General features: G+C 32.7%; 1 protein-coding gene across 2 annotated transcripts in view; it reads right to left on the reverse strand.

The window, feature by feature from the left end:
• LOC132700967 (corticotropin-releasing factor-binding protein) overlaps positions 1 to 25820 on the reverse strand; it is a 185571-nt gene that overhangs the window by 15284 nt on the left and 144467 nt on the right. For both annotated transcript variants that reach the window (XM_060668568.1, XM_060668567.1), the window contains exon 4: positions 21325 to 21430. In XM_060668568.1, coding sequence (XP_060524551.1) covers positions 21325 to 21430 — 106 coding nt within the window. The remainder of the gene's footprint in view (positions 1 to 21324; positions 21431 to 25820) is intronic.

A 25820-nucleotide genomic window follows, 5' to 3' on the forward strand; every position in this document is an offset into this window, starting at 1 on the left:
ATCGCTTCAGGTCGTTTTATTATCCAAAAAGATGTACATGTTCTCTTCCAAGAAAAACAAAAAACCACGGTTTTAGAGATGTTAATATAAAAAATAAAAATATTTGAACTCTATCTTCTGTGTTTTTGTACGAAATATATTTTTTCGTTTTTATAAATCGTGATAATAGTTTGCCAAATAATATAAATATTGGAAAACCATAAAAGTTGAGTGCCATGTTGAAGATTATTTACAAATTGCACCTAGGCTCATTGTATTATTTTTTGTTTTTTTCCTTTTTTCTATGCAATGTATTGTCGTAAATGCAAATAAACAGTACGTTGTAGTTTTGTGTTAATATAATTTCAGTCTCATATAAAGCCACCTCTCAATACCGAGCTTAACGAATACTTACTGAACTCTCCGTCTTCATCAGATAGAAAAAGGATTATTTATCGCCAGCTTAAACCTATCTAAGATTATTAAGGTACAAGAAATCTCGATATGCTGACTATACAGTGGAGATTGACACAATCAACTGGTTCGGGCAATCCTTAAGTTGAATGTTAGAGTATTGCATTGCATTGAACCTCGAAACCCGAAAATTAATATATGCTCTAAGGCTTGCTTAACAAAATTTTTTCCATCCACCATTCTTTAAAATTATTGGTGGAAGCTTAGACTTAACCACCATCTTATTATTATATTATTATTTATGAACAACGATATTTGCTGCGTATTTAAAAACTTTTTTTAGGGGAGGAGAGGAGGAATGCGTTTTATTTTTATTATTTTTCGAAGCGAATAGTTGAATCATTCGCTTGTCGAAAGCATGGTTGGCTGGTATTGCCCTATCAGTTGTTCAGTGCTATTAGATGATAATGATAATAATAATAATAAAAAAGCATACGACACCATACCCAGGGGGATACTATGGAAGGCAATGAAGACCATCGGAGTGCCACAAAAATTAATAGAGACCGTTAAAAAAATGTTTGAAGGAAACCAAATATCTATAAAAATCGAAGATAGACCCTCAAAAAGCTTTAAAACAACAAAAGGGCTGCTACAAGGATGCTCCACATCACCAACATTGTTTAAAATATTTCTAGAGGAGATCTTAAAACCATGGAATAAAAAATGTGAACAAATGGGAATTCCAATCAGAGGCGACTGTCTTTACACGTTAAATTTCGACGACCAAGTTGTACTCGCACAAGACGAAGGAGACCTAAGTTACATGTTACGAAAACTGAAGGAAGAATATGAAAAAAATGGAATGGAAATAAATTTTTCGAAAACGGAATACCTGGCAACAACAGAAGATGGAGACAACTACCTACAAGTCGATGAAAATCATCAAATAAAGAGAACCAAAAATTTCAAATACTTAGGTTTCATAATATCTCAAAAAGGGACAACAGAGGAAGAAATGAACAGTGGACTAGGCCAGACGCGAAACTGTATCAGACAACTAAATCCAATACTCTGGGATAGACACATCATTCGACACACCAAATCATATATATTTAACACCATAGTACAGAGCGTAATAACATACGGCGCGGAAAACTGGGTGATCAACAAAAAATACAAAAGTAAAATACAGGCGACTGAAATGGAATACTGGAGGAGAAGTTGTAGAATTTCGAGAATAGACAAAGTAAGAAACGAGGAGATCAGGCAGCGAATGGGTGTCAAGAAAGATACCTTAGCATTGATTGAAGAAAAGAGATTGGTATGGTATGGGCATGTAAGAAGAACGGACAGAAATAGGTGGATACACAAGATAACAGAATGGAGCCCCATAGGTAGAAGGAAAAGGGGTAGACCCAGAAGATCTTGGAGGGATGAAGTAGATGAATCTATGGAAAAAAGAGGTATCGGAGATGAATGGCAAGATAGAGATGGATGGAGGCGTAGGTTGAGAGAAGGGAGACAGCGACAGCTGTAAAAAACCCTATATATATATATATATATATATATATATATATATATATATATATATATATATATATATATATATATATATATATATATATATATATATATTAACAAAGCGGTCTACTAAAGATATATAAAAATATATTGTTTTATCTAACCCAAGAAAAGAGATAAAAAAAGTACATTGTCATTTCATAAGTTGTAACTAATGTATCCTTTATGTATCCTGCTTTAAAAAATTATAATTTTGATATAAAAAATTTAACATTGAATAGCAACACCCCTATCACAGAACTTTTTGTTTTTATTATTAATTCATTATTTTATAATGTTAAAAAGTATTGCTTCGGATTTGCTGGCATTTAATTGCACAGAATGCTTAATGCATATGGAATGCTTAAAATTACCGTGGAAAAAAAGGTGAATTTGTGCGTCGTTTGCATAGCGGTCATGAGAACCCGACAACAGAAATTTTGTGAAACGAGAATCATATGCAAAGAGGAAAGGCGGTATTAAAATGGATCCCTGATAACGTTTATTAACGTTTTACTGTAGGTAGGAAGCTAAATAATTAATTGCGTTTTCTGAACACCCAATAAAATTTAACATTGAAATGAAAATGCGATGCAGAATATCAAAAGCTTTCGAGTAGGATTATAAGCCTCAGCTTGTCATCATCCGTGATAGATAGTATGGAGTGTGAACTTCTTTTTTGAAAATAGTGAATTCTCTACTGAACGATTTCCGAAATTAATTAACCTAAATGGGAACTAAATTAGTCGCCTAATAACGGATTAAGCGATTTTTGATTTGGTTCTTTTTCTACATTCGATGCCCTGAACCATCACGGAACTGCTAGGGTATTTAAATCTTGTTACATTGTAAACTGCAAGTTGGTTGCTAGTAGATAATCCATAGCAGTTTATTTAGCGAAATATTGTCGTTTTAAATGTACATACGCGGGATTTGAAAACAAGTTATTTTTCGTAGACCTTATGAAATATGTATACACTAGTGGGCGGAGAGGTTCGAAAAAAAACCTGATAACATGAATAAAAGGAGATCAAGGTAAAAAAAAAACCGCTGCAAGGGAAGAAAGAATACTTCAAAATGTGGAGGCTGACTCGTCAACGAGTGCGAGGAAACTTGCTGCTCAGGAAAGAATTGCTTCCTCTACAGTTTGGGCAATTTTGCATAAAAATGATTTTAGGCCCTTTCATTTTTCATGTCAATTGAGAGTAATTTTATGCAATCAAATTTTAGGAAAAATTCAAAATTATACGCAATATTTAAATGGGTAGGGATTATAGGAGATTAGCAGATAACCTTATTGGACCTAATTTCTTAATGGGGAAATGCATTTGCAATTTCTCCAGGAGGAACTACCACCTTTGCTGGAAGAGGTACCCTTGAAGTGGAGACAAAATATGCGGTTAATTCAAGATGGCGCTACACCCCATTTTACATTGATTGTACGAATGTATTTAAATGAGGCATTTGAACATCGATGTCGGGGCAGACCTCTAGCTTGGCCGCCTCGCTCATCAGACCTTAATTTGATTTATTCTTTTTTTTTGGGGACACTTAAAGTCTTTAGTGTATGAAACACATATAACACATATCAATGATCTACGATAAAAAATAATAGACAGGTGTGAAATCATTAATTATTATTGTTAATATTATTATTAGTAGTAGTAGCCTAATAACGGATTAACCAATTTTTGGTTTGGTTCTTTTTCAACATTCGATACCCTGCACCATCACGGAACTGCTGGGGTAGTTAAATATTGTAACATTGTAAACTGCAGGACATAATCCCAATTTCGTGGGATTTTCTTAACATCATTAAAAATATTGTCGCTTTAAATGTAAATACGCGGGATTTGAAAACAAGTTATTTTTCGTAGACCTTATGAAATATGTATACAACAGTGGGCGGAGAGGTTCGAAAGATAATTTAACAAGTCTGTGGCGAACGGTAACGAAATAAAACAGGGTAGAAAACAAATTGTGCTGGCAATGTTTTCATAGTCGAACGCCAACGAATCGCTGAAAGGAACCGCTAGCTGGTAATGTTTCCGGGAGCGCCTGGATGAAGAAAAAATATATTGGTCTTTTCATAGACAGTCGTCAGCGTTTCACTGGCGGGCGAAAAGGAAGGCACATGTTCAGCAATTCAACTTTGTTTACATTTTTATGGCTACGTTGAAATATATGGGTCTTCATGTTCCTCTTTTCGTTATGGTCATAATACCTAATACATCGAAAAATTTCTAAATAAAGTTAGTTAGTCGACCTTAATCGTTCTAGAACGAAAAAGTCATTTTAAAATTTTTTGCAATTTTAATTTTTGTGCAATTATGGCAGTTTCTTATTCTCGAGAAGATAAAGCAGTATTGGTCCAAATTATAAAGAAATATCATATCATTGAAGATAAACGAACAGATGCATCAACAATTGAGAAAAAGAATGTGGCATGAGCCAGTGTTACAGACGACTTTAATGCAAATCGCCCAAAAATACACTATACCACGTCAAATAATTTTAAATATGTAAATTGTATATAAAACTTGAGTATTATCTCATAAATCTCAAAAGCATACTTTGAATGCACCGGCAGCGATTGTATTTCTCGTAAAAGGCTATATCAGGATGAGAAAAAAATATTTAACAAGCAAAAAGAAAAAGTTGTTAAATCTAGTGGCGACTTGAATGATCTTCTTAAAGAGAGGATTGCTAATGTCAAATTAGAGAGCCAACATTTAATAGACATTCCTGAAATAAACAAACAAGAAGCTATTGAAAAAAGAGAAGAGGTGAAAATTAGAAGGCAAATAGCGGAAGTGGAGTTTTCAATAAAAAAGGAGGAAAAATCCTAATACCTAATTGTTAATGTGCCATATATTCAGGATTCTTGATTTGTATGTGCGTACAATATATGCAGCCAACTACCTCAGGAAGGTGCGCAATCTGGTAAAATTGTTCATATATCATATATGCTGTTCTTCTGCATGTGTTGTGGGCATCTTAAGAATATTACGACTTTGAACTGCAAATATTGTTGAAATTTGTTTTACTATTCTACTCACAGTTGACTGTCAGATTCCTCCAAGATCCCCACAAGGAAGCAGCAAAAATTAAATACCAATTAATGACAATAAAAAATTACATTTATTTAAATGTATTTATTATAAAGAAACAAAAAGAGAAAGAAAAACTTAAAACAGACACTTTTTTAAGTTATGAAAAGAAGTATTGCTATATTTCAAAACTTGTTAATATTTTTAATAGATATTAGTAAATACTTCACATGAAAACTTATAGATGCATAAAATAGTAATGTGCAAAACACTGATATTAAAGGAGAACCTGATAAACCACGCTCGTTAACTTTTAATAGTTCTGGTTCCACTAATCTAATTAAATGTGCCATAACTACGCTTTTACTAAATCTGTATCGATGTTTAAATTCGAAATCATTGTAAAATTGAACTGGGTTTTGCATTTGCATATCTCTAATATATCTTTTAGACATTCTTAAATTAATGTTATCATTTTCATCAATTTCTGCATTTAGTAGTACAATATTATAAAGGTTTTCCACAACAGAAGAATTTTTGGGGTACATGAGTTCCAATTTTCTTGTGTATTATCTTGGCTAATGACTGAGTCGGAAAAAGAACTTTAATTTTGATATACACGATAAACTTTTCCTTTCTAGATTCACAGATGCGATTAAATAATTCGTAAGGTTTTTAATTACTAAATCAATATATATTTTTTGTGGAATATTGATATAATAATAAATATAACCAATTCCAGGGAAATGAAACAAATGAATACAACTTTAATCACAGAGTTATTAAAATATACATATGTTGGCGCCTTTATACGTATATTAGCTGTTAACTTGTAGTATTTACAGCATTTCAAGATTAGTAATAATATGGCGATATTCACACCGACTTTAAGTTATTAGCTTTGGAAAACTAGCCATTGTCGAGTTCCATCTAAAACCGAAACTGTGGAAGATATATCTATATCATGTTTTCCTTATCTGGCCACAAAGCCAGGAATTTCTTCATACATTTCTGCACTATCGGCGGCTATATTGTAGCCCTTTTTCATATTCACACCCCAGCTTAACCTCGAAAACTATGGTAAACTGAAGTAGATACAATAGTCCACCTAACTATGCAGTGTCATCCCTCAGACGTGAAAAGGCTGCAAAAAACATTTAAAAGGAATAAATATCATGCCAAGAACTAGACCACCATTACTCATCATCATCATCATCATAAAACAGACTAAATCAAATGCTGCCGGATGTGCCGATGTTGCGTTACTTATAGTTAGACTGTGCCTGCTTGTCATACTGCATCACATTACACATATCCTAAATGTCTAGAGACTGGTTATTGTCCGTCCATATGGAAAACAGCCATTCCAATTCCAAAAAAATCCCAAATATCTTGATATCTTGGTGTTGGTCATCAGCAAATACTTTCACATACAACGAGTCATAATATAATTCCATGAAATGAGTCAAAATATAGCACGGTTACTGCTTTACTGCATATCAATGATTTAATAAAAATATGTAACGCTGAAGCTAATCTTAGTTTGGATCTTAAAAGTTTTCCTCAATATCTTGAGCCAAATAAAAAAAAACAAATTATGCTATTTTCTCCCCCAGGAAGCTATAATTGCTTGTGCAATCAAATTGAAATTCAATTGGAAAAAGAAGATCTTAAATTTACAACTGAAGCAGAAAGCTTGGGGGTGTTAATGGATGCCCAATTGAGATATAGTGGCCACATTTCTAATTTATTGAAAAAGACTTATATATCCCTCAAAACACTATATGCAAATAAATATATATGGAATTTTAAAGTAGAAATAAAACTCTGAGACATGCATGCTTTCTAAAGTTATATACTACCTTCCATTATATTATCAATTTTTAACCGTAGCTGATAAAATCAGATTACAAAAAAAAACCAGAACAGCTGTTCCCGATTCAGAAAAAAATATTGCCTTGAAATGGCGCAATAATAAATTTTGCCTAGCAATTGTTGAATTTAAGGTTATGAAATATTCTTTACCAACGTACCTGAAAGATCGGTTAATGTTTCGGTATAAAATTCACAATGCTCCTGTAAGGACGATGAATATTGCAAATTTGGACGCTGCTTTCGCTATAATGGCATTAACTTCTATAATAATTACAATAAATATTTTAAATTTAGCTCAGTTCTAGCATTTAGGAAAAAATTTGAGGTACATTTATTGTAATTACTAAAGTCTTTGTCATAAAAAAAATAATACTTTACCAATAACGAATTTTTCGCAGTCTGATTATTATTATAGCTTTTTATTTTATAATTATTATAATATTTATAATTATCATAATAATTTATAATATTAACTACATTAGTTTGTATCGGCGCTACGTAATTTTGTCTAAATTTTGCGGAATAATTTGAAGTATCTCAATAAAGACAAACACAAACATCAATTTCTCAATCGAATTAAAAAATAACAACACTCCTCCCTCTTTAAAGATTCTTATTAATCGAAAACCAGACTCATACGGGTCGATACCCAAATGCATTATTGTAAGAAATTCGTTAGGCTATGAAGAAATTACAGCTCTCCTTATCATTCGACCATCCCTGGTATATATTTAAGATGCGTGGAGAGCAATCATCAATAAGACAGCGCTCTGAAGAAGCATGTTTCTTGCAGAAACGTTTCACAGTATGTTGAAGTTTATTTCAAAAAAAAAAAAAACAAAAGTATATTTCGAAGAAAACTTCATTATTTTTTTTTAATAAAAAAGTTCAAAATCTAACAGGAACACACGATCCATTTGTTAAATCGAATGGTGTTTCACGGGTTGTAGGATCTTGCAGGCAATGACAACACGTTGATCCAATTTAAACGATTGTAAATACACCATACAGTGAAATTGTGACTACAAAAACCTTTTTCGAATAACCTTGAAAGTGAATAATATTTCTAAACATCGGTACAACTACAACTCATAAAAACATATTTTTATATTGTACAATGTTTAACAAAAAATTATGATAGCTATGTACATAGCGACAGTTTTTTATTATGTTAAAATAAAACTTCGTCCCTTTGACAAAATTGGGGACTCCCTTCACTCGATAGGAAGAAATAATTTGCGGATGAAATCAATGCCAACCAATGCATTGGATTAGTCCGTTGGTTATTTGCACATTGAATGCGGTTTTATTTCTCTACCCGTTTCTGAAATAGACTGTAAAAATAATTGAGTCAGGCTATCCCTAAAACCGAATGTGGAGGTTACTGTGATTTTTTCATTCATCCTGAATAAAAATCTCAATTGGGGTACCCAGTAGAAAATATTTAAAAAAATAATTCTCCTAATAAGGGCTACGTCTAGATGTTCAAAATCCTTAACAAACAATGGTAAATATCAAATTTACAAATCGTATATTTTATCAGAACTAATATATCTGCTGCCTATTTGTCGTACCTCTGCGAAACTTAACTTTAATATCATACAAGTTCTTCAGAATGACTCTAAAAACTCCTTTTGATTTGGATTATCGGACTCGCATAGAGCATCTCTTCAGTACGTTAGAAATTTTTCCAACATCTAGTGCGCTTGCACTTGCACAAAAGAAATACTGAGATTATTCATCTTATGTATAATGATGAGTCCCAAGGAGAAACAACAATATCCCATCTAGGTATTGTTAGAACAAACAAAGCTGTCAATAATCTTGTAGGTGCAGCATCAATCACATTAATGGTCTTCAAACTCATTTAAAGGGAAACTTATTATATCTAGTGCCTCTAATAAATGTCTGTGTGCCTCCGATACCAATACTTAAGATGTTGTCTAGGAATTGTTAGTTTTTTTTTTAGGTGAGTTAGAAATTAGTTTAAAAATATATAATAAATAACTATTCTGATCTGTAAATTTAATGAAATTTGGTTCAACATTGGGATATCTAAGTGGGCCTTCAAGCAATGCCAAAACAGTAAATTGTTAATAACATTATCAATTCATTATTTTTAATTTAAATATTGTAATGTTTATTTGTGGATTTGTTAAAGTTTTTCCGCAGGTGTGAATAGATGTATACTGTTGTGTTATACTCCTGATATATTCAGTTATACTCTAATAAAGTGCTTTTAATAAATGTTTAACAGACAACAAGGGACATCTTTTCACTGCCTCAAGCAACAACACAGTGCCATAACTAGGCGAAGCTACCCAAATGTTCGTAAATGGTAAGGTTCACCGAACCTTTGAAACATTTTTTTGAAGCAATTTATAAAACATAATCTTACCTTTAACTATTTAACATACGCTAGAATAATAGTAGTGCTATTAACTTTTGTGTGAAACCTGGCACATTATCCGAATATTTCCATATATCCTTACAGTTGATAAAAGGCCCTACAAATTTAGCATTTACTGTTTTTTGACATAACCTATTGAGACTGGAGGTGAGTGCAAATATATATTTACAATCTATGATGATGCCCATAATAAAAAATTTAAACATGCTAAATGGCTATGTATACTTTTGTTATTTGGCTACTATAGTCGAGTGTGGATCTTCAACTTTTACTATTGTATTATTTCATCCAGAGCTAGCGAAGATTTTGTCCAACAAAAACGTATTGTTCGAACAATGTTGGGAAAGTCTCTAGTCACTCTTGTAGAACCCTGTTCCCAAAAATATTTTTACGTTTCCCTCTCTCTTTATATTAAATATCATAATTTACATAAAGAGCAATCTATCTAATTATTGCATGACCAGAATTGATGGAGATTACAATTTTACAGCTAATTTTAATTTGCAGGTGCCAAGTCACAAGTTAGCCAAAGTAGCTAACAGCCCTATGATTTTACCAATAAAACCATATAATAAGTTGCCTTTGTCCGTCAGACAGATATAGCCTGTCCATTTATTTAAGCAAAAATTAAAGCACATTTTGGATAAGATTATTTTTTATTCTATCCATGAATACTTTGATTGTAGTAATGCTGATCTCTCAGTGTGATATACTTTGTGTGTTTTTTCTTTTGTTGATATATTGTACGTATGTGTTTTTAAAGTTTGTATTTTAATATTCTAATGAATTTTTTATACTTTTGACATTATTATTATTATTAGTATTATTATAAAATATAAATTATTATTATAAATTAACCTTGAATGAAGACCATACATTTTTCTTCGTCGTTGATAAAATTATGGACAGGTTTTCGCGATAGTGACAATGACACTCATGTTCTTGTGCTAATCTGCCATTCGATAGGAAACAAATGTCATTAAATATTCAGTTATAACCGCTCGCCAATCATCCCATTGGCTTCTTCAGAGATTAATTTAAACTGACTAGTATTCTACTCTGTGCCTGCTTATATATTGTTTGAGGGGGCGGAGCTAAATGAGGGGCATGAACATTGGTATCGGATGACCGATTGCCATATTGTTGAAAGTTGCGGTTAAGATTGTTTGGTTGCTTATTGCTTTGTATAGATTCTCGGATTTTTCGTTGGTAGAAGACTTAATTACATGCAAGAATTTTAGTTTTATCGAATAACGCTGAATATCTCTAATGTGAAAATTATTCCGCCCCCGTCAATATATAAGCAGCTTGTTGATAAGACTGTTTCATTCAATCTCCGAAAAAGCCAACAGGATAATTGGCGAAATTCGATTCATCAACAACCGATGCTGGAGGAATCCAAATGATTTGTAAATAGTTCTTCGCTTATAATATTGCGCAACTGTTAGTTTTCCCTCTTTTACCGATTTAATACCCGTCAACCCGCTTGAAAGATTCACGAGCACTACTAATATTTTTATCTTGCGATTTATTTCAGCGCAATGTTAATTGAAATCACGTCTCAACACGATATAAAATATTTCTTTACTCCATGGTGTCCACTAAAATGCCATTGCTCTAAAGGATCCTTCAACTTTCTCCAAGGCAGTTTTCTACTTATTAAGGTAATTTTTCCTTGAATCACGTCTTATCATTGTCATCAACAAGGATTTTTGCCTTTACCTTTATTTCTTGTAGAAATTTGAAAGCAATGGTTTTTCTAGTTTCAGTCGCTCTCGAACCTCTTTCGACGTTTTCTTGTATCGTAGTACTATGTCTATCGTGCCTAAAGGCAGTCGTATATATTTAAAACCATGATTTTTTCGCTCACTAATAAGGGAGAAAGGCTTTTCTTATTGTAATGAATGTCGATGATGTACTCGTCATTTTATTAATATCGTTATTACGGTCGACACTATAGATGAACAGCATATAGTAAATTTTTAATACACCATTAAGGTTATTTATGCACGTTTATTTACAACCTGTAATATTACATAATCTCGATGATTTTATGGGATAGTTCTCTACCTATGTCTATGCTTCCCTCATATATTTAGTCGTAGTGCCATTACTCCTCCGTTTGATTATTATTTGGTCTTTAAAAGGAAGTAGCCAAAACTTGGTTATGCCAATAATAACAGGAATTTAGTAATATATTTTTTTTTCGAAAATAACGACACAATCAAATAAAATTCTATTTTATAACTATATCCAACAATATACCAGTAAATCCATGGAGCTTAATCTATAATTAGTCTTAATAATTATGTGTTTTTAGCCTTGCAGCAATTGCAGACAAAACTGTCATGATTGTCTGTTCTGTTGTGGTTTGTCAAGACAAGCAAGATGATTAGTTTTGTGCAAAAGAAAACCTAGTTTTGAGGACGTAATAAATGCATAGCAATTTCCAAGGGAAAATTGCTAAAACCTTACTTATTGCACACTATAACATCGGAAAAGACTAACGCCTTCGATTTCTCCAAGAATAGTTTTCATTTAGATGAATTTGATGCGATTCTATTTGCTGGTGCCTGAAGGATTGCGAATTAAAAAAAAAAATTGTTTTAATTAAATTTTGATTTCTCAAGATAAAAAGAGAAATTAATTTAAGATCTTTATAAGTCTCTTTTGTTCTAGTAACTTTATTGATACGTTAATCGACAAATGGGCTACTATAGGAAATATGTTTGGTATGCCTAAAATTTTCTCCACTAGGCGTTACACACTACAAATTTTTTGGTAGACTGTTTTTCTTTTCTTTTCTTCTGTACATTTTCGTATCTAATTTTTATTAGAGTCTTCGTTTTGCCACATTTTACCCATCTGAGCCGGTAAGAGCAAACTGCAAAAATTAATTGCAAATATTTGGGATTGGAGAGCTCAGGCAATTCTACCTCCATCGGAAGTCGAAGTAAAATCGAGCGAAAACGGGAACTAAATGAAACCCCGGCTAACTACTGGTTATAAAATAAAGCATTTGGATAATATCAAGTGACGATGATATTTTCGTAGAGAATCTGACCTTTATACCGTTTTCGTTCTAAACACACACTTAACTCTTTCTTGCCTGAAGATTTAATTGAATCTACACGTATTTTGAGATAATAATGCTGTAAAAATGCCGATGATGATCTGTCACCGCTCATATTGGTTGGCCACATCGGTTATTTTATTTTTTTTTTATTATCAGCACAGACAGGGCCTCCATATCTCTTGCAGCTATATGAAATGAACTATTGAAAATAACTCAAAATGCACTAAAACTGTTAATTTGTAATCAACATTGCTGAAAATATAAAATTATAAAAAATATGTTATATTAAACTCCATTGAAAAAATACAGCCAAAAATTGTAACCTAATGATAAAAACACCTATGTTAGTAAGTAAGATAACCTTAACTGCAACTACTACTTAGAAATTTCCTCCTATGATATCAAATATTTCACATACGGAAATTGTATGTTAAGTGAAGAAGCAACCAACTAATTTCTCATTTTGTGATATGTTGTTCTAATGTGTTTACAATAAAGTCATATTATTGTTATTATTATAATATAAATTTTAGAGAACAACAAAACATTGTCGCTTATTATTAAGACAGAGATTCAAAGTAATTCTTTGTATTTTTTGGCAACTTAGGACCAACAAAATTGAAATTTTAGTGTGCCCGTCTTACTCTCAAAATTCTTATTATTTATTTATTTGTACTTTTATTCGACGAAAGCGTGAAATCTTTCAACCCACAACCGGAGACTACGGTAACAAAAATACCAGAAGTCCAGAATCCACTTTTAAAAGCAAAAAATATCCATTGAATTACGATTCACTCGACTTAACGTATCCAGTCTACGTGACTATATCTTAATAACTTTTATAATAACGTTTCTATATAAAGCATGTAGCTAGCGACAAATTTATTGGCTACCTACGCGACATATAGATTAAAATGAAATAGAGAAAATCTCCAACTTATAACGAATGAGTTGAGCATTCTTAAGTGGTTTGAGCAACGAAGGGGATTTCAAATGTCTCGCAGGAGATTTATTTTTAGAACGAAATAAATTCTTGTTGAAACGCTAACTTGTGCGTGAGTTTGCAATCGAAAAGTGCAACCAGGCAAGATCTCTCGATTACGAATACAAAATTAAAAATAATTTGTTAATAACTTAATGTTACCGGTAATGCTTTAATTAGATAATCCGGGAACAAAGTTATTTAATATTTTCTTGGTTGGTAATGGAGCAAAAAAGGTTTCTCCAGGAAGACCAGCGAAAGCTTTGGACGACTGTAGTGAGTCAGCAAGACGGAACAAAGTGCGTGAACTTGTAACATCCACCAGCAAGGAAGAGCTCGCTTATGCTGCTAGGCTAATGCATGCAAGCGCTCAAAGGGATGCAGTCAATCTTTTAAAACAAATATCTACCTGTTCACTTAAAAGAGCTTCACGTCTAAAGAAAAGTGTTAAAAATAATAACAAGTTGCCAAAAAAAAATGAGTCCCGATGAAGCACTCGCAATCTTTGTTGATACCAAAATGACGAAAACGCAATATAATAGCATAAAAGATAACGGTAAGCAATTCACCGCTGACATTTACCCAAACTACAATAAGTTGCTAGAAGCTAAAAAAAGATGTTATCCACCACGTATTTTTATTGACGAAATAACTGGAGAAGTACCGTTGCAAAGATTAATAAACCATATCATAGACAGATTAGCTACTGCACAGGCCGAAGTTCTAAATTATATTAATAAAAATCATACCATTTCTTCCATACAAGCATTTTTTAAGTGGGGATGTGATGGAGCTGCTGGTCAAAGCCGCTACAAGCAATGCTTTATTTGCAAAGATGATGATGACTCATTTTTATTTTCTATTTCTGTAGTTCCTCTAAGAATTACAGCACAAAATGACAAACAAGAAGAACTTCTTGTTTTTCAAAATCCCACAACTTCATCAACTAGCTACTGTAGACCTATCAAAATTATTTTTAAACAAGAAAAGGAAACTTTTGTGAAACAAGAACATCACAACGTAAAAAATCAAATTGCTCTTCTTCAACCCAGTCCTCTAAAAATCGGCGAAACTGTATACAACTGCACATCTATTTTATCACTGACGATGATTGATGGCAAAATTTGCAGCTGGCTTTCTAAATCAGCTTCGCAAAATTACCATTTATGATTTGCAACACCAAGTCTAATGAACAACATCAAGGAAGTTAGAACGCTAGAAGTAGTAACAGAGAACGTGGAGTTAGGTATCTCAGCTTACATTCACAGATTAAGTGTTTTGAATGCCTTCTTCACAACTCCTACAGGTTGGAAATTAAAAAATGGTCTGTAAAAAATGCAAATAAGGTAGATTTCAATACACGAAAGAAGCTAATATAGGAACGATTTCGATGTGAAATGGGTTTGTTAGTCGACATTCCAAAACCCAAAACATTTTTCCGAAATCCTTCCGCTTCTGCTGAAATAACAGGGATTAATGAAACCTTAATAAAAAGATTACACAGAGTTTTGGCAACGATAGCGTGCGGCCATGAAATTGACTGTGATAAGTTTCAAAAGTATTGTCTGGATACTGCGGAGTTATATGTATTGCTGTATCCCTGGTATTATTTGTCACAAAGCCTCCACAAAATATTAATTCATGGAGGAATCCTGGTAAACAACTCAGTGTCACCTATCGGACAAACGTCTGAAGAGGCACAGGAAGCACGAAATAAAGATTCCAAGAATATCAGAGAACATTCGCCTAAGTTTAGTCGACAGCAAACCATGGAGGACATGATTCATATGCTTCTGATATCGATATAACGAGCTTTCGAAGACCAAAAAAAAAGAAATTGTAAAAGTTTGCCACAAGAGGTAGTTGCAATGCTGAAAACGCCACAAGAGCCACGATCGTTTCAGGCCAATATCCATGATTTTAATGATAGCGAGAATAATAGCGAGGTTGAAAGTGATTAGGTTAATGATTTCTTTGTTATTGTTTTTATTTCAATTTTTATATAAACACACACACACACACATAACACTCACAGGTTATTTTTTTTATAATAGCATTAATCTAATGACGAACAAGATTTTGTTGAGTTGGTGTTTGTAAAATTAATTTTGATCACTTCGTTAAAATAAAAAAAAAAAAGACAAAATGTATCCCAATTCAATCTAGAAAAATGTTAGGAAATATTTCCTGATTGTTGGTTATCTAAAATAGAGTTTATTGGATTTTTGTAATCTACTATAAAGAAATTTCAAGTTAAAATAGAACACTATTGAAAATGTTTGATTGTCTATTGATAGAGCATATGTGATTTTTGTCTTGACTAGATGTAACAAGTCATATGGCGTAACTCTATTGTTTTAATTGAAAACTTTGAAAACTACAATTTAGTATGTTATAGTATGGTTTAAATGATATTTTAATATTTATGGTAACAAATGTCAAAAATGAATAAAACATCCGGTATAATAATATATCATGTATTTTTTATTTTCTCGCAACAAAAATATATGTAGCCGATCCATAATTTCAAATATGTTTTTGCAAGTCTCAACGAATTATGACCTTTAAACAGCAAAAAATATAAAATTTTTGAAAGAGAAATTATGTGTGTACGTATGTGTGTGTCTCTCAGCCTGTCACAGCATCTAGGGGCTAGATGGGTCAACCGATTTTGTTAACCCATTTGGATTTTGTCTGCGAATATCTCCAGATGTTTTTCTTATTTTTTTCTAACCTAAAAATAAAGTATATTTGATAATCTGCCCCTTTACGCTTGGAAAAAAATGAAAAAAGTTGATTATCTCGAAAACCAAAAACAAAAAATTGAACTCAAACTTTCTAAAATTTAATCATCTTGCACGATAAATAATCCTACTGTTTTATAGAAGACGGAAAAAAACACTTTACTCCTTAAATTTTTTTTAAAAAATCAATTTTCTCAACAAGGCGAGAAAGTATGGGCAGGCTTGCCGTACCGTTTATTTACTATAAAAGTAATCATTTAACAATTTTTCTTATTATACCTCAAAATAATTTACAAATAGGAACAAAAATACTTTTTGCGTCCTAGATTGCAACCTTTAGAGCAAGGAGAAGATTGGAAACCCGACACATAAGGAATCATAATAATCCTTTTAAGATATCGAATGAAACGTTTATTTCGACTCAACAAGAAGACCAGCAGACATTTAATTTCGCATGTCTCAATTTTAATGACTGTGGTAGGTACCTAGGTAACAGTACCTAGATAAAGTCATGAAACTTTAAAATCAGTACAAATCAACCTTCAGTACAGATATTAAAGCACTTTTAAGAATATGTAAGTAGACCACACAAAATTCTAAGGTTAGGAAAAGCACACGAATTTAAAGGAAGCCAATTCTTATTATTGATCCGGTTAAAAATAGTTAACAATCGAAACAGCCCAACAAGCGATCAGCAATGTTGGTTAAGTTTTAATTCATTGGTGATTTGAAGGAAACGAAATAAGATTGTGTACATCCATATTGCTATCGATTAAGGTTTATCGTTGAACTACTGTAGTAACAAGGTAGAAAATACTAACGCTAGAAATTCGTGTTTTAACAGGTTTGGACTTGAATTAACTAATTTCACGTATTAATCATTTACAAAACCAAATATGAACTATTACAACCTTCAGGGTAGACATCTTGATCTATTAGAACAAAAACAGATCATTCAAAGTATAACTAGCTACAATAGAGAAAGAATTTCATTTATCTCTTTTGGATGTGAATGGAATCTTCATACATTGATTATTATGAACTCAACAGTAATCTGCTAAAAACATCAGTGTTTTAAACGAAGCATTTATCAATGACGTTTTTCCCGATGATTTGAAAATATCTCGAGCGATCACAATGAAGTAGGTATAGTCTGTTCATAGATATAAGAAAGTGACCAATTGGTTTTAAATGGGATTATATAAGGGTGGTCATTAACATACAATGCAACAAGATTATTACCTAGAGTTTCGGAATTTAAATTCAGGTAAAGTTGTGGTCTGTAATAGAAAATATTTTTATACCTACCTGTGTTTATTAGATTTATTATAACAGGCGATAGTGATATTGATATATTATGTGAATAATTTAAAATAATTTAAGTAGGTAATAAAAATACTTGATATTCACATTTATTTTAGTACAACCACAATCTACTGAAACTACATGTAAAATTGAAAATATGGATAGGCGATAGTCTTCAGTACGACTTATATAATATTTTAGGCATAAATATTATATCATTAAATCGCAATTCCTTTAAATAGAAAATTCATTTTTTTTGTGTTTTTGTATGTTTAGGTGTCCATCTAATTTATATTATACTTTTCTTTGATTTACTGTTATTACTTTATTGTAAAACACAGTTAATTAAATCTTACATCTTGTTCCTTGTATCTCGGTTGGCACTGTTGTGTGTGAATAATTTCTTCCTTCCTTATTCCAATGTTATAAATATTTTACTATGGCTTCAAAATAACCAGTTATGTAGTGATCAGAAAATTATTGGAATTACACAGGGTGTTTCGTAACCGAACAGGAAATGAATGACACTCCTATATGATTGCATAATTGTGTCAAATGGTAACAATTTTGAAAATTGTCATATCTAATGTTTTATGTACAATGTCCTATACCTATATATATATATATATATATATATATATATATATATATATATATATATATATATATATATATATATATATATATATATATATATATATATATATATATATATATATATATATATATATATGTAATCATTTTTAAAATACTTCAAATTGAAACAAAACTTTGATACCCATATTTGGCAAAATGTTAAAAAAGAGTCGCAAGTTGACATTTTTGTTGTCTACTTTAGGACAGGGTATCCAAAATTAGTCCACAAACATTCATATTTTAAAAATAGCTATAGACGTTTTTTTTTTCAAATGTAACTTTAAGTGTTATCAAGTACAGGCCTTATTTGTCCATCATACTGCATTAGGGCTATCATATTCGAAATACTTAGGTTTTTTGACAGTTTTAATGAACGGTTTGGCTGAATAACCCTGTATAACTCTTAAAAAGTAGCAGAATAAGGGAGTTAGAGCGATCACCCCTGTCTGTCTTTCTCTATATGTATGTACTGTAAACTTTAAACCTGTCGTTATGAGTACCATTAAATGTTCAGTTGTATTCCCGTTATAACCTGTTTTACTATTCTAACTGATCTCGCAATCTCAATAATAAAAAAGGTCGCAATTATAGGAAACAATGGTAAAACAACTTTTTTTTGGATATGACTCGCTTAGGAAATTGTTTTTAAGCGATTTTTCATATTTGGGACACAAATTGTCCAATTTGCACCTGATTCAATTTGATTCTGATATTACGCAAAAATTTCTTTTAAAATATATTGTTAGAAAACTCGCACGAGCACTTTCGAGTTGTCCTCCATGTACTTCAAAACTATTTTCGATGAAAAGTTAATCTGATCGTAAAATCTTCTTAATACTTTATGGGATGATATTGAGTTTTGACTCCTAATCGTTTCCGTGGGATTACTTAATAACAAAGTTTCAAACTTTCGCCTCTGTTGGGAACATGTTGGAATATTTTTCCGTTACATTCGATTCATAAACTTTACTCGAGTTTTAATATATTTCCCTATATTGGCAGTGGTCCGAGTATGTTGTTTGGATTTTGAATTTAATGAAATACTTTGGTTTTTCGTTATACTTTGTCGTCGATTTAATAATTTAGGTAAAAGTGAAACTAAAATTTCGATTTGGTTTGTTACAAATTTAAACTCATTTTCTTAAATCCTACGAATATATTCTCATTCAAACTAAAATTTCAATTCAATAATTGTAGTTTAGTGGGGCTGTAACCATTTGATCTGCTGCTGACGTGTCTTTCTTGTACCTAAGTATGATTTTATTAGCTTTTTAATTTTTTTTTTCAAAGAATTATAGCGGATTTTGCCGCATATTCTGCGTAGAAAATAAACAACAGTTGCCCATTACAACTCTAGATATTTCTTTGATATTTTGTACACTGCTTTCAAATAGCAAAAGACAATGTTCAAAAAATTCCATTGAATTCCGTCCTAAATTTAGATGGAACATTTTTTAAAATTAAAAACTATTTCACCAACCAAAAAATTATAATAATTATGTTCACAACATTAAAAACTTCGAGTCTCAAATTATTTTAGAGTAGTTTTCGTTAACAAAAACTGGAATTATGAATGTTTAAGCACTTTTTTTACCGATAAGGTATGCTTCATTGAATGGGTAATTTAAAAATTATTTTTATTTTAGGCTCAATATATTCTCCTTAAAAAATGCTGCAGACAAATCTTGTATCGATGTTAGCGGCGTATTTTTCATCGATTATTTCGAATTAGCAAATGTCTTTTACTATTACTGGGAAATTGGGGTTTATTATCGACTAAAAATTGGTTGCATTTTATTAATGTTCAAAGTGCCTTTCGTCATTTTCTCTGCAGGAATGTATCTTGTGTCGTGTATTTAATACGGCTGTACTAATTTCACGTCTTGAAAAGTTGGTTACGGCAATTTGGATCAATGATATTTTTAGAGGTAGTAGGGCGCGTTTAATAGATGATATCGATTATTCTACCCCAGGATAGTAAATTATAAAGATCTCGCACTCCACTGAAACAAATCGTCCCGTCCTACCCAACAGTTTGGTTAAGTTGGCGAGTGGTTTCTTAAACAATTAAAATGAATTTGACCATTAACTTTATTATTAAAGAAAAATGGTAGTAATGGGTGATTTTTTTTTTTCGATGTATAGAACTCTAAGTTGACATTACTGTTCAAGATGGCGACCGATTTAACAGCTGTCAAGTGATTTGTTCTCAGTTTGGTTTGGCAATTCATCATGAATAGACTCACTCCTGAACAACGCTTGCAAATGGGCCCAAAACGAGATTGCCGTTTTGCCTAATTTCACGTTTTGCACCTGTGAATTGGCCTCCAAGATCTTGTGATTTAACACCGCTAGACTACTTTCTGTGCGGCTATGTAAAGTCATTGGTCTATGCGGATAAGTCACAAACGCTTGACCATTTGGAAGACAACATTCGCCGTGTTATTGCCGATATACGGCCACAAATGTTGGAAAAAGTCATCGAAAATTGGACGTCCAGATTGGACTACATCCGCGCCAGCCGTGGCGGTCATATGCCAGAAATCATATTTAAAATGTAAGGCCCCAAGATTATCTTTCTGGTAAATAAAATTTATATACATCGAAAAAAAAACACCCCTTATAATTCGATCACCAGACGTTCACACTGCACCGATTTTGATAATTCGCTTCACGCCTTCAAGGATGATTCAGTGGCGACCAATAATGCATATTATTAGGATTCATTCCTCCATTACTCGAAAAAACAGCTTCACTGGTTCATGATAAGTATTGCAAGCTAGTCAACCATCTTTTAGTTCAATAACAAGTAAAGTGGAGATGCTAACGCAAATTCAACTTCTTTTCTTAGGTTTGGATAAATATATTGAGATGCGGTTTTTACTGGATCTTGTTTGACTATCTACACAATTTTTTTTTAAGCAAACTTTTTTTTTTAAATAATCATGTCACCCACAGCACCTCTGATAGTCCAGGAAAAGTTAATTAAAATCCACTCCAACCACTTTTAGAGGTAGTATAAGAAGCATCTAAAAAAAAGATTCAGAAACTTAAAAATATTTTTGAGCATTTTCCCTTTCTTTTTTTTTTCAAATTTTTACGGACGTTTCTCCAATACCGTTGCTCCGTGTAGTAAACATTAGCATCGCAGCATTCGAAGCTATACACAGAAGCATAACATTTTCGTCCATATGTTAATTCAATAAAGTTCAAATTATAAGATTTTAAAAATGTAACTCACTTCGCAATTAGTTTCAAGTTTAACGCGGAGGAAATATTTCAATGCTTACCTAAAATGTGATGCTCTGGAGTTCTCTTTCGTATTGAACTAGGCAATATTCTTCCCGTAAAGTCGTCCTTCGGGAAACGAAAGCTTGGGTACATTTTGAGATCATTCTGAAATTCAAAACGATACTTTAATTACTCTTTTATTCTTACTCTTATCAACTATCCTCTATCCCGGTATGATTAAATTTACTTGGGCCACTTTCCCCCCAATTAATTCAACAAAGACGTATATTTATTTTTGTCAGATTGCGAATGTCGAATTTCTTTCAACATGCCGTGAATAATTTATAGACGTAAATATCACAACGCCGTTCAAATATCGTCGTAATATTTTCAGCAACGAATTTTGCAGACTGCAGAACAAATAAAATGGCGAAACGTTTAACAGGTTGTTTTTTGTTTGCTTTCCATTAAACATGTATCATCAAACGGCCACTATTATTTCTAGAAGTCTTGTGTACTCGACGTTATTCGTTTTCGCATTTAATTGGATTTCTTCCCGGTATTGCAGGAGAGTGTTTGGTTTTGATGAAATTACGGAATTAGTCCCTATTTGAAATTGGTTTCGTCCGAAAGTGAAACACAAAAAGGCGTTCTATAAGGAAAAATTGCAGCATCAAAATGGTCCCTTTAACCCATATTAACCGAAGCATAAAAAAAAAATAAAACATTTTTTACTCGGAAATTATTTATTTAAAAAAAAATTAAAACCTGAAACATACAAAAAAATACTGGTGCGTAAACGAAAAAACATTAAATAATATTTTGGGGCACATAAGATGTAACATATTATTTATACATAAATATACAAAAGAGAGTTCAAATTCGATAGAAAACAACTAAAAGTAGATTGTTTTCCAAATAGAACCTGATTTGATACAAAAAACCGCATAATATTTTATGGTGCGTGAGCTCACCACTGGAAACACCCGTTTTCATTTTTACACTTATTACAAACGTAAATTGTGTGGCTGTGGCAGATTCTACATCTCCTTCGGGCTTTATTAGCATGAACAATCATGAGATGACCTTGATAATCATAACGCACTTCATCTACGGCAAGTGCAAGATTTCTTTGAGTAATTGTTTTATCAGTTTTTAAAAGTCGCAAAGCAATGTAAGATTTAAAATCTACCTGGGAAATCTTTTGTTCGTTAAAAATATTACACAATTTCCATGTATTCACTACTACATTATCCATTTTTTTCCAAATACCTTGCACCTGTAAGTAGATAGGTTATGACAGTTCAAGAATAAATTTTCTCATTTTTACATGTAAATTCCCATAAGAAAATTTAAGGTTCATATTAGCGGAAATTGGTCCCGCTCAAGGTCATTCGATCCATACCCTCTTAGCACCAACCAACCTACCGTCTCCCCCTCAACCCCACCCCTCCCGCGTCCAGTTAGTCGGCCATCCCGGTGATCCTGTTGATGACGTTCTTGTTCCCGTTCTTTCGAGAAATCTATATAGGAAATACACTCCTCACCGTCTCCCTCTGTCAACCACCCACCCTGCTGGATGCGCTAATATAATGTGTGTGAAAATTACACACACACATACCAACATTCACATTTCTACTTATTGTCATTTAAAAAACATTAAAAACACTATATACTTCAATTTAATTTGATTATTTTTGCAAAGTAAAAACGCGGATTATTGTCAAACCGTGTTTTTTCTAGAACAAACAAGAAACAAAATATGTATATGTCGCGTTGCCTATAAAACACATTTTTAAAACAAAACTTTCAGTAAGTGACGTAGGTAAAGCCACATTTCTATTCCCTGTCATTTAAAGGATATTTAAAAAACACTATATATTTCAATTTAATTCGATTATTATGCAACGTAAAAAAGTGGATTATTATATTATAAAAACAGGTAGGAACTGACCAAAAAAAGTGATCATTGTTTTTTGTTATTCACAAATCACTGAGAAAATTAACGAAAACTGAAACCCACAAAAACAAAACAAAAAAGACTCGCACTGTATTAGGGTAAATTAAAATCATAAAACTTATCAGTTGTAGAGTCATTGGGAAATAGATATCGCACTTGACATTGCACTGAATATAGTCTACAATACACATTAAATGTATTTATTCACATGTTCTCCCTGCAATGGTTAAATTAAAAATTAAAAACTGACTTAAAAATCGAAAGGCACAAACGCCTATTTGAATAAACACGATGAACGTATGTTGTCACCAGAGAGCCATGCAGGTGGGAGGCTCAAGGTCCACGTGCTCAGACGGGAACGACTTGACACACAACCGCCTCGGACGTGCAGTCTGCCGCATGCAATTTTAAAGCGTGTCGACTTTCACATGACGTAATTTGGCAAAAAAAATTAACACCCAACAAAATTACTGATAGCACACGCAAATATATTTTGCGCCATAAAAGCAAAGGCGATCCATCCGCCCACTAGGATATCGCCGCACCGTAGTCTCTTATCTGCGGTTGCGAGGCATTGACATCGCAAATTGGTTCGAGATAAAGTTGAATATATAGCACATTTAATCTTTAAATAAATGTCTTCTAGATAAACACTTTTTCAAAATAGGCATTTGCAAATCGGTCATCTGTTTGCTGTTAACAGTAGACACGTACTATAGGTACTGGTTAGTTGCAAAAATTAAAAACCATATTAACAGGAGTCAAACTGTTTATTGACAGTGGAAAATATAATAAAAGTAGTTGGAGGTAATAAGCGAAAAATATTAAGGCCTTCCGGTCATTTTTATTCTAAATATTCATAAAATATAATGAAAAAGATCAAAATATTTCATGCATTTTTTAAAATAAAAACTTAACGAGGCTGCCAGACGTCAATTGAGTCCTTAAGTGCACCTCATTCGATTTTTAGGAAAAACAAAATTTCAAAACAAAACCAATAAAACACATTTACAATCAAGCGGAGACAGTTTCTTCTTCCATAATTGAATAGTGTCCCCACGGCAACGTTTCTACTGATAACTTTGATATGTGACGTTTATCATCGTAAGGACTTAACCCGATCTTCTTTTGGGATACTGTGTGCAACTCCAGTTTGCTCGCTCTTATTAAATTCTGTGATATGCTTTTTTCAGAAAAATTTTGCAAACAATCGACGAAATCTTCAAAAGTTATCTTAGTTTTGATGACGGATTTTTTAACTCCTTTGATCCTCTTCGTAACACCCAAGTTTTTAAATTCACGTTCAAATGCTTCGCGATCTGTTTCTGCGGTCATCAATTGTTGTTTTGCGGTCTCTTCTTGCTCGGGTGTTTTATAGAACTTTGTGGCGTACATTTTAGCTCTCAGTCCGATAAAATGAGACATAATTCGTCCATTATTTTCATCCTTCATCAGACCCAAAACCTTTTTATTGACTCTGGGTATATCGTACGGATTATCCTCCGCATAGTCGGAAGTATCAAAATACTGGTAACAATCCATTTTTAGAATCTCGTACGGGTCTATGGTTAATATCTCGTATACAAGAGAATCGGTGTCGGTATATAAAACTCGGGAATTGGAAAATCTTTCTTGAATGTAGTTGTAGTGAAAGTCATAAATTGTTGTTTTGGCTATCTCCATAATTGACATCCCAACGTAGATAGGTTTGTTAAAATATATTTCAGATTTTTTTAATTCAATAAGAACGAGGTTTTTACTAATTATAGTTGCACTTTTAAACTCGGGTCGGGCAATCAGAGCTTCCGCACCGTAGCGACCTTCCCAGTTTTTCACAAGCTTAACGTTGGAATGGTTCCGTATGTTTTCCATTGTTTTTCCAAACACAGCATTGATCATCAATTTAAACAAGTTCTTTTCAAACTCGTTTTTGGCAGCCTGACGTAGTGCAATGTTTAGGTCGATATAGGCTTTTAACCAAGGCGACTGGCTGAACGAGATGACTCGATGTACCTTTCTTAACTTAGCTCCCAATTGTAGCGCCTGTTTCAGATTACGATAGTGAATGACATACTCCTGCTTGTCGTATAAGGTGGTCAGTAATTTTTGATTTTCGGATTCTGGAGGGCAGCGATGTTCGGGACATGGAGGTAAATCTGCAAATTTGTCGTGCAACTCCTCGGGTATTTCCAAATCGACCTCCAAGATGTAGCCGACGTCCGACTCGTTGGATATATTTAAAATGTCAAGATTTTCGATTTGCTGTTCATCCAACCAATTAAAACCTCCGTACGGTAGGTATTGAGACATTGCCCACCCGTATTGGTTATTGACGTCGAAATACATCAAGTATTTATCAACTTTGGAGGGATCGTAGCTGTGCATATATTTGTTGTTGGCTTCCGCATATCGTTTGGAGCACTGACTAAGGCCTCCTCGCATTCCTTTCTCGATAAACAAAATCATGTCGACGTCAGTGAGTAGATCTAGTTTTTGCTTCAATTTATACAACATGCACCTCCACGCGTATCCCGGCAGTGTGTACGCATGTGCAGGATCAAGTCCATAGGTCTTATGTGACGTTTCTCGAAACCT

This window comes from Cylas formicarius, unplaced genomic scaffold, assembly GCF_029955315.1.
Source record: "Cylas formicarius isolate icCylForm1 unplaced genomic scaffold, icCylForm1.1 PGA_scaffold_4__25_contigs__length_36172078, whole genome shotgun sequence".
NCBI classification, from domain to species: Eukaryota; Metazoa; Arthropoda; class Insecta; order Coleoptera; family Brentidae; genus Cylas; species Cylas formicarius.